The sequence below is a fragment of the Mesoplodon mirus genome (assembly GCF_964341445.2).
Source record: "Mesoplodon mirus genome assembly, chromosome: 10".
In the NCBI taxonomy this organism is placed as follows: Eukaryota; Metazoa; Chordata; class Mammalia; order Artiodactyla; family Ziphiidae; genus Mesoplodon; species Mesoplodon mirus.
In genome coordinates this window covers 43024696-43035687 of record NC_138986.1, presented here as the reverse complement: position 1 = coordinate 43035687, position 10992 = coordinate 43024696, and the positions used below count along the sequence as shown (strand labels likewise).

The 10992-nt window shown below is 45.1% G+C and overlaps 1 protein-coding gene across 1 annotated transcript in view; it reads left to right on the top strand.

Moving 5' to 3' along the window:
• The first annotated feature begins 2248 nt into the window (after window positions 1-2248).
• The window catches only part of DCBLD1 (discoidin, CUB and LCCL domain containing 1), a 71807-nt gene continuing 63063 nt past the window's right edge, over window positions 2249-10992 (top strand). Inside the window, exon 1 of the mRNA XM_082633990.1 lies at window positions 2249-2463. Within this exon, the coding sequence (XP_082490116.1) occupies window positions 2352-2463 (112 nt within the window). The 5' untranslated portion in view covers window positions 2249-2351. The remainder of the gene's footprint in view (window positions 2464-10992) is intronic.

Below are 10992 nucleotides of genomic sequence, written 5' to 3'. Positions count from 1 at the left end.
AAAATGGTATCAACTCAAGAATAAAACAGGTACACATGCCTAACACAAAAGTCTGTGTGGTCGAAGTATATCAATTCAATGAGGCTTATTTATTGTATTATATACAAAAGTATAATTGATAATCTGTTGTATTTTCACATTTTTCTTTCACTATGCTTTTCTTGACTAGAGATTTTCTTTTTTTTTTCAAGGAAGGAATGGCATACGAAGCACTAGGATCCACCTGGCCTTTTGGTTTTCTCATTGTTACCAGATCCTAAATCTCTCTCCTGATCTGGCTCAGGACTCTGGTGTAGAATAAACCACTGGATTCCCATCAAGGTACTACCTGAGATGGAAAAGGTCCCCCCTGGGAGCTCACCTGCCCCACCCTATGCATTCCTCACCATGAACAATGCTCCCATTGTCTTTCTTCATTCATTGCTCACAGAGCCACACCTGTTAGAGGCCAGCAGCTGCCAATACTCACCTTCTTAGAAAGAATGAAAAGAAGAAATAGGGCAAGCTGGAGTTAGGAAATGATTCAATGTGTCAAAGTATCTTTTTATGTTTTGTGTCAGAATAGTTAATATTTTCATGGGTGTGACCTTTGCTTTCAATACAAATATGCTAAACCTGTTATTTATTGATTACCTCTTACGTGCTAGAACTTCTTATACATATTTTATTTTGTCTCTGTGACAGCCAGGAAAGTTAGGTATTATACTCCTCAACGAAGAGAGTCCCAGAGAGAATCAGTCCCAGTCAGTGATCCTAGATGCAGAGTTGGATCAGCCTCATTTCTAAAGCCCAAGTTCTTTCCTCTAAGTTCTGCCGCCTTCGAGAAAGCAAAGCCCCAAGGATATCTCATTGGAAGTTTCAACAGCGTTTGTACTTAGTTAAAAAATAAAGACAGAGGAAAAAAGGAATGTATGTGTGAACAGAGACTATCGTGGGTATCTAAAGAGCACGTGACGGGCCAATATTGGACCTTGGAGGGGCTGTTGTTTCTTCCCGCCTCTAACACTTTCCCTTCTCGGCATCTGCAGGTGTTAACTGTCGCTGAGTGTTACCCAGGAAAACTGCAGGGCGCCGAACGGTGGCGCGAAGGTTATGGCAGTGAGCGGAGGACTAGCGATCTGGAGACGTCAGTCTTTAAAATATGTATCTAATCTGTCCTCATTTATTTCCACTGCCACTTCCCCATCCAGCTACTCGCTAATAGTCTTGTAATTCTCCCTTCCCCCAAGCCCTTCTCCACCCCCCAGATAATCGGATCGTGTCATTCCTCCGTCTGAACAACGTCTTGGCTGCTCCTAGCTCCGAGGATAAAGTTTAAAAACATCCTTTACGCGACCTTGCAGGCCCTCCACGTTCCGGACCGTGCTCAGCGCTCCGGCTTCCACCTCCGGCCATGAACCCACCTGTTCGCCTAACTCCCCACACCCTGGCCCTTTCCTCCCTCAGCTCTTTTGCACACCTTGTCCGTTCTCGTCCCCCGCCTTCCGCTTTCCCAAGTCCCATTCACTCTCCGAGTCTCAGCTGAGATGCCACTTTTTAAGTGAGGCCTTTCCCGTCTGATTCCTACCTGCAGTCTCGTCACCCGCCATCTAATTAGATCTTCCTGAATGGGCTCCGCTAGCACTGTTCGTCGCCGACTGCGATTTGCGTTTGCATACTTGCCTTATTATTTTTAATGTCTGCAAGTGTCACAAGGGTTTAGCCCTGTGCCTGGGAGGCACACTTTTGGAACCTAGTAACTTTTGAATGAAGGAAGGAAGGAATTTGAACTGGATGTTGTCACCACCATCATCCTACCGTGACAATATTTCGAGTCCCCCAGTGCTACTGTCAATGGCATGCCCACCCCTGTAGGGTTGGCAAAGCCCTGGAGGAGAGTAGGCTTTCTGGCGCTCCCACCACTCTCTCAGGCACTCTCGGGGGGGACGACCCGGGCACAGCGCGGCTGGGGGCACGTCTCAAGGCCAGGAGTCCTCCGGGCTCCCAGGTTCATGTGCACTGGGGGAGGAGGGGCGGAGGAAAAGGAGAGCGCGAGCGGGGAGCGCAGGATACCTAAGGAGAGCGCGGGCCGCGCCCGGTACACCTACACCCCCGCGGCCAGCCGCCGCCCGGGAGCGACTTCCTCCTTGGGGGCCGGCGCGCAGGGCGGGGCGGGGCAGGGTGGGGCGGGGCGGGAGACGCCCCCGCCGGGCTGGGCCCCGGGCCGCCCCAATGAGATTCGGTGCCGGGCCGCGACTATGCCCAGTCCCGGCGCCGCGCTCGGCCGCGGAGGAGGTGGGCGGCCGGGGCGGCGGCGGCGCTGCGCGCGCCAAGGGGAAGCCGAGCCTGCCAAGCTGGCGCCCGGCGGGGCCATGGTGGCCGGCGCCCGCGGCGGCTGCGCGCAGGCAGGGGCTGCTCGGCGCGGCCTCCTGGCCCTGCTGCTCGCTGTCTCCGCGCCGCTCTGGCTGCAGGCGGAGGAGCTGGGTGAGTGGAGCGCGTCCGGCGGGCGGCGCACTGGGCCTGGAGGGGACCGCGCGCGGGAGGAGGTCTGGGTCGCAGCCTGCGCCCTGCGGAGTCCGGCTTTCTCTGGCCGATGGCGGCTCGAGTGTAAAATAAGTTAACTGCGTTCCGTTCGCTCCCCACCAGACTCCTTCCTTCGCCCCCAAACAAGAGGACCAGCTTGGCGCCTCCCCACTTTCTCTCTCCGCAGCCCCGCTCACTTAGTTTCCAGACTTCCTTCCTGAAGTGACATGGCCCAGGGGTCGCGAGCTGACGACCCCAGCCTTAGGGGAGAGTCCTATGCGGGGAGGCCCCTCTTAAGCCTCCTTTTGACAGAGCTGCCCGGCATTTGGGCGGCCGGGCCCTCCCGGTCGCCTCGCTTCCCTGCGCGGCTGGAATCGTAGCGTGTGAGTTTGTGGTTTGCACGGATGGTCGGGAAGCGTTTCCCTGAGGTTCCCCTGGGAAGCCGGCAGTCCCACCGAGCCTCCTGTCACGAGTGAGCTGCTTGCTCTCCGACTTGGAACCCTGTGGCTCGGCTCCTTCTTGGGTGTTGGAGCCAGTCGACTCCCGACCAGGCTGATCTTTCTCTGGACCTGGTCCTTGGCTTCAAGTTGGACCTAATTAGCCCACAACCGAATTTACTGCGGCATAGCCACCAGGTGAGAGCAGTAAGCCGTTTTACCAGCTGTAGGCAAATCCTTGTAATTTAGTTCTTTATGGATCGCAAGGGGCAGCTTTCTGCGGATTTTTTCAGTTCTTGTTTCCCTCCTCCCTTACTTTTGACCCTCTACGACTGAGGTTACTTAATGGCAGTGCATCTAGCCAGAATATTTTGACTGTCCCCGTGCCCCCGCCCCGTGTTTTCTAATGAGACAAGAATCAAAACTAAGCCAAGTGCTGGCATTTTTTTTCACTGAACCATGTATTCCCGGTCTGAAACATTGATACTCAGGATGTTGGTAGTGGTTCCTAAGTTTGCGTACATACCGATTTGTTAGGAAAGAAAAAAAAGCTAAAGTTTAGACAGACTGTATCTTGGCACGGTAGCGGAATCCTAGGAATATGGTAAAATATAAATATGTATGCTTTTATTTAAAATGTACGATTTTGATCATGGGTGTTTTAAGCACTTAAATGTTTCTCAGGTCATTGTTTGAAGAGGCACCTTCAATACTGTACATCTATGAATAGATCCAACAATGTGTCGCTGTACTAATCTGACCAAAGCTGTCACCTATCTTTCCAAATGAAGTTTTAGATGTTATATGGCATCCAGGCTGTTAACTTTATAGAGCAGTTCTCTGGGAAGACGTGTGATTGCTTAGATTCTTAGAGCTTCAAATTTGAGACTTTATGGCACATGATTGATGGAAGAAGATGTCATGTTTCGGTGAAGCATCCTATATATTTAGGATGTTAAAAGAACCAATCGCAAAAGAAGTAAAACAGATTTGGCACATTTACTGAAAAAAATCTACGAACTCGAGTTCTGATACCTCATGAGTGAAGAGGCATTATCAGTGTTTTTTGAGTATTTCTCACGTCTGTGATTTTCCCAATTAGCCCTTGGTCACTTATTTTTCAAGTTTTAATAAATTTAAGCATGCAAACCCATTTTAGGTTTTGAAATATGCTACTGGATATACAGTTGGATGGTGGTCATCAGTGATATTAGTGCTCTCAATGTTTAGAAGGCAAGAGGGTAGCCTTAGCATAACAGTCTGGTTTTGGTGAGAAGATACCATCTACTACATTTTACCTCCATTGTCCTTGTCAGCTTAGTCTGCTGCTTCGTGGCTCCCCAGCCTACGTGATCACTGCTCTCCCCAGGAGCTTTATAAAGCCCCAGACCCATACTGTGAATCACACCATCCAATGGGTGGGGCCTGAGAATACGAGATTTTAAAAAGTTCCCACAGGTAATTCTGATTCAACTCAGCTTTGAGATGGTGGAAACATCCGATAATGTTAGGGTTATGGTAAAGTGCTACTGCTGTCTGTGTCATAGACAATTTAATATTAGACTTTTATTCATTGTGTTATGTTTCGGGAAGCAAATGTGATACTTTAATCTGAATATTTGTAAGCCTAGTCAATTAAATCATTCAAAATTTTAAAGTCAGAGTCTGGTAACCCCTGAAGCTATACTAGTTCCTTTTTAAGGCTGCTACTTGCCTATGTGGTATTTTTGCTCAATTTATTTTTGTTTAAAAAAGGTCCAGGGCTTCCCTGGTGGCACAGTGGTTGAGAGTCTGCCTGCCGATGCAGGGGACACGGGTTCGTGCCCCGGTCTGGGAAGATCCCACATGCCGCGGAGCGGCTGGGCCCGTGAGCCATGGCCGCTGAGCCTGCGCGTCTGGAGCCTGTGCTCCGCAACGGGAGAGGCCACAACAGTGAGAGTCCCGCGTACCGCAAAAAAAAAAAAAAAAAAGGTCCATTCTTCCTGTATTCATAGCCGGCCAGACCCCAGGCATTAGGGCACGATGAGCAGAATATGGGCTGATTTTAGCTCTTTCTTGCGCCTCTGGATCCACTTAACTAAAGTTAGATATTTACACAGATTGTTTCACATGATTTTGACTTTACATAATATCACATGTAAATTGATCATTAGCATTGATTCGATTTGTATAAATCCATAGGCTTGGGCTTAGGTCTTATTCCCTCGATTATAAGTTTTGTGGAATAAAATACCCTTAATTCATGTGAGGAATTTGTGCTAACTAAAAATCCCTGATTCTTTCTTCACCAAAATATTTGGAAATGGATATTAAAAATTTCCTCCTTCTAATTTAAGTATTAGGAGAATAAAAATAAGCAGTTAATCTCCGAGGAAACTTCTAAGCGTAGAATTAGACACAGAAAAATGGATTAAAAAATTCTGCCCAACTCTAACTTTTTACTTTCGGAAGTTCTGTTTTTAAGCCATCACTCCTTTATATTTGGTTCAACAGGGAACAGCTGATGTCTGATGTTTGGGGTGAGTGGCTTTTTAAAAAGTAGTCACAAGTTTGTTCTGGCACCTTCTGCATCAGTGCTTGCCCTCACCCCAGATTTTCCTTCATCTTGAAGGCCTGCGATTCGGTCAGCCTGGGAGACTGTAAGTTCCTGAGGGCAGCCACTGGATTGTCTTTATCTTCATAGCACCTGACCAATAAATGTTTCTTTTTTTTTTTTTTTTTTTTTTAGAGTATCTGACCGTTGAAATTGGAACTCTTTTTTATTTTTATTTTTATTTATTTATGGCTGTGTTGGGTCTTCGTTTCTGTGCAAGGGCTTTCTCTAGTTGTGGCAAGCGGGGGCCACTCTTCATCGCGGTGCGCGAGCCTCTCACTATCGCAGCCTCTCTTGTTGCGGTGCACAGGCTCCAAATGCGCAGGCTCAGTAATTGTGGCTCACGGGCCTAGTTGCTCCGCGGCATGTGGGATCTTCCCAGACCAGGGATCGAACCCGTGTCCCCTGCACTAGCAGGCAGACTCTCAACCACTGTGCCACCAGGGAAGCCCAATAAATGTTTCTTGAGTTGAACTGAACAATCTTTTTGTATTAGGAGATATTTTCAAATTATGTCCTAATTAGTGGAAACTAAGTAATAGTCTACTGAAGTTCTTTATAAAGGTACATCTGGTACTTCCACTAATTAACTTTGTTTAGCAAGCCCAGCTCTCTTGGCATGCTTATTTCTATATGTCAGGATGCCTTTTAAAGGCAAGTGCAGCAGAAAGAAGGGAACGTGGCCAGCAGAACAATATGTACCATGTCTTTTGGCTCTATTAGATGTAATTTGTAACTATCACTCTGAAACGTGAAGTTATACCATATACAGTATTACAGGGGAAAAAAAGTTGTGCTAAAGGATTCATTAAACACATCAAAGGATGTTATTAAAGCAGGAGTTGAACTCTGAATAGTGTCTCAAACTGTACTTATTAACTTTTCATAAGTTGAACCCTTTCACCTTCAGGTACTGGAACAGACTTGAAAATCATATAAAAAACCACAACTTGGAAATAAGCAAGACATTTGACATTTATAAGAAACTATGTTTGTATTTTTAAGATGCAAGGGGAGATTAATTGCAGCGTTTAGTGAAGGTTTTAGTCATGTTAAGGCAGGGGTTGGGTGAGGGCTTGTTAAGGGAAATACTTCCTATAGAGTTTTGCACTTACTGCCATGCGTGTCCTAAAGCATAAAGGCAACTCTGTGCCTATTAGAGCGACCAGTTGCTTTGAATTTGTAAGGAGATAATACATGGTACCTATTGGAATTGCATTTAGCACAAAGAACTCAATAAATGCCAGCTCTCTTCCTAATTATTACCTAATTATTACCTAATTACCTAACTATTACACTCTTCCTAATTATTACCTAATTATTACTCTTAATTTGACAAATACGGGGACCCCTTTATTCTGCCTCCCCGACTGCCTCTAGGACCTCATTCTCTACCACACTTCCCCGCATCCCCAGGCATACTGACTTTCTTGCTGTTTCTCAGTGGTATCAGGAACCCTTCTACCTCAGAGCCTTCGCATGTGCTGTTCCCTCTGCCTGGAACAGGCTTACCCCAAATGTCCACGTGACTCCCTTCGCCTTCGATCTTTGTTCAAATATTGCCTTCACAGGGAGAATGGCCCTAACCACCTGGAACCCTCTCGCCTTCCCCAGAACTCCACATTCCCCCTCCCTGCTTGCAGTTTTCTCTAGGGCATTTACCACCTTCCAATAGAGTCTATAATTTATACTTTTCTTTCTTGTCTGTCTCCCCATTGTGAGAAGTTAAGGTCCATGAGAAGCTATGTGCCTTGAACAGTGGCCAGCACATGATGGGTGCTCAGTGAGGATGGGGGGAGAAGGCAATGAAAACACAGCTCCTGCCCTGTTGTTAAAGACTCAGCGCTGACTCTAGTTGAGAATCACAACCGGAACAAGACAAAGTAATGAAGTTGTATGTCTAGTCCAAGTGTTGTTTGTAAATAAAAAGTCTGAAAATATGGATTTAAAATAGAGGAACTCATTCTGGTATATTCAAAGTCTGGCATTGAAGATGAAAGGAAAAATATTGCCAGACTTTCAGATTCTTTTTCCTTAGACTACGGAGTAGTTTTGCCTTTTTGCAACTGAAGAGTTGTGTTGATATCATCTTCCAGATGTTCATTCTCTGCTTTGTATATAAAATTTTAAAAAATAGTTTTTTGTCTTGGGGGTGCAGGAATGGGAGAGACTTAACTGATGAGGAAAAAAAAAAACACATGGTGATTTTTAACCCAGTGTGGAAATAAATTCTAACTATGACCCCTAGTATGCTGGATCCGGAACCAGCTGCCAAACTTGCCTTTCAGTGGCAGTTGAAGAGGATAGGGTTTGTTTTTTTGGGGGAGGGTGGGGAATGGGAGGAAAATAGAAGGAAAGTCTAAGCTTCATGAGAGCAAAATGAAACAGAGCTTTTTTATTCACCACCAGCACCGGTTATAGTGCCTGGCTGATAACAGGCTCCAGATAACTATTTCCTGAGTCGGTGCATGAATGCTTGTGGCTGAGGTTTGAGAGAATGAGGTGAAGGGTAGTAGTCGCTAAAGTGTTTTAAACAGAAATTGCATACATGACTATTGATGTCTTTAGACACACCGTACATGTATTCAAGAAAATAACTAAATTCAACTCTGAAAAGAGTAGGGAATCTCAGAGACTCCTTTCCAGGTAATACCAGCAAAGCTGCCATAAGTTAGGTGCTGGCCATCTTGAAAATAGAGGAGCAGGTGGTCTTTGGTTCCCTAAGATCTGCAGGTGCTTATACATTGAGGGCAGCAGGGCCCTGCTTTACCTTGAAGATCACTTTGGGACAATGTTTAGGCATTTGTGACATTAGCACTGTGTTGAGCCATATAGTCCTGTATGCCTTGACTGTTTAATGCCATTTCTGTTTAATCTGTTAATCTAGTTTTCATAAACTATCTCCTTGGGTGTTCTAATACCCCATATTTGCAGAAATGTCTTGTCTTATATTGATATATGCTTACATATGGTCATTTTAATTTTATATGGCTCCATTTCATGACTGAGAGTGTTTAGTGAATGTACCTAGAGGTTGTGTGTAAATGATTTTTATGGAGCACTCTTTTTTTTTTTTTTTTTTTTTTGGCTGCGTTGGGTCTTTGTTGCTGCGCACGGGCTTTCTCTAGTTGCGGCGAGCGGGGGCTACTCTTTGTTGCGGTGCGCGGACTTCTCAGTGCGGTGGCTTGTTTTGTTGTGGAGCACTGGGCTCTAGGCACGTGGGCTTCAGTAGTTGTGGCACATGGGCTCAGTAGTTGTGGCTCGCAGGCTCTAGAGCAGAGGCTCAGTAGTTGTGGCGCACGGGCTTAGTTGCTCCGCGGCATGTGGGATCTTCCCGGACCAGGGCTCGAACCTGTGTCTCCTGCATTGGCAGGCGGATTCTTAACCACTGCGCCACCAGGGAAGCCCAGCGCGCTATTCTTGAAAAAAGAAAAAGGGAAAAAAACCCCTTTATTTCACTATTATTTCTGACAGAGATCAGAAGTCCAGTTAAATTCAAAGTGCCAGTGCATAAAATTTCCTACAGGGAAGGTGGTAAACATCTTAGTGGGTCTCACTTAATTTTTAACAGGCTGAGTGGATTTAATTCAGCTTTTTTTATCGCTTCACAAAAGCAGATTGACATGTGGTTGATTTCAGTCCGAAGGAGGAAACTTTTGTGACTTAATAGCCCATGGGCCCGCTGGGACATGAGAGCTGTTCATTGAATTGCTCCCACTCCAAGGAGTTTAGAATGGAGGCTGCTTATTGTGAGAATTACACGGACCAAGGTTTGCCTTTTTCCCCTGGAAAGCCCCTGCTTTGCCAAGAGTCTAGACTGGAAGATAGCTAACTCTGCAGATAGGGAAATGGTGCTGTACCTGCTGTTACTGCTAGCTCAAAAGGGTCTAAAACTCTCTGAGACCCTCTCGCCGTTTGGGTAGGAAATGCTTTTTCCGCCCATCTTTCTTCTTCCTTTTCCTTTTTCATCCTCTTTGCTACAGCTACTGTGCTATATTATTAAGATCTTAACAAACACACTGCTCTTCCCCTGAGATATTTAAAATATGTTGAAGACTTCATGGCATTTCTCCCCGAATATCTAATAATCACGTCATATTTCCCCAGTTAACCTTAACGTGTCTTTTGGCTATTGGTTTGTTCAAACAAAGTCCACACATGGCAGTTAGTTATTACGTCTTTTTAAGTCACTTTTGATCTACCACTGATCCCCACCCACATACATTTTATTTTCCTGCAAGGAAGTCAGATTCAATTGTCTGGTGACACAGCTCACATCCTAAATTGACTTACTGCTTCTGAGTGGTGTGTCTTTCTTTTACGTGCACCATCCCCTAAAGTATAAACCTGAATTAGACCTACAGGTTTGATTAGATTCAGGCTAAGGGTTTTCGGTAAAAGTACCTCAAGGTGCCACGTACTGCTAATTGTGTCACAACAAGATGCATAATTATTATTGTTATTATTCTTGCCCCCCATTTCAGTGATGTTGAGAATGATCAGTGACTTCAGGAAGTGACAACTCAATCCACCCTTTATAAAGTTGCCTTTTCCTATATGACCTGGAAGTGGTCTGTGGGATGATAGTCTCTCGCTCCCTCAGACTACTCTTCCCCATCAACATTTCACTCAGTGGTTGAAGCATCTATTGATCATTGTTGTCTGCCCAATCAGATACATTTTATGTAAATAACATTTTAAAACCTTACCTTCATATATATATGTTTTATCAGGTGGTTTTTTGGTTTCGGGTTTTTTTTTTTTTCGCATCTAATTGAATTGAATTGAATCCCAACAATTCTGAGAGCTGCTGAAGGAACTGAGATTCAGAGAGAGTGAATCATTTACCCCAGGCGCATTCACTTTATGTGCCTAAAGAGGGGCTCAGGTGCACGTCCTACAATTCTAAATGCCTTATGATGGTCTTCTGCCCCTCATCTTAAAGGGGCGCTCATCCAGATAAGATCAAGTTCAAGAAAAGAAGCCTTGGAGGAACACAATTTCAGGGGGTTATTTATGCAACAAAGTTTTAAATTAATAGCCTTTGGCTTCTCTTAGAGATGATTACACTTGCTACAGAAATATTAAGACTTTTAAAACTCCCTGTTAGTAGCTATTGTGCTTTAATCCACTGTGATACATTTAGCAGTGCAGAATACAGAATGTGCAAAGGCTATACAATTTTCAGGACCATGCAATGTGATATAAAATTTATGATTTATTTATTTTTCTCTCAACTCTTATGTTTCATACCTCATTCAGTGAATGATAAAATGCCATCTCCTTCCCAACTGAGATTTGTTTTCTGGTTAGTCAACATTGATTGCTTTTTCCTTACATGTGGTACGTACATGTATGTTCCCGCAAACCTTCTCATCCTATTTCTTTGTGTATTTTTCATTCTGTGCTCAGATAATTCCTAAACTGACGCTCTTGTCCAGGTGTCAGAAACGTCACTCT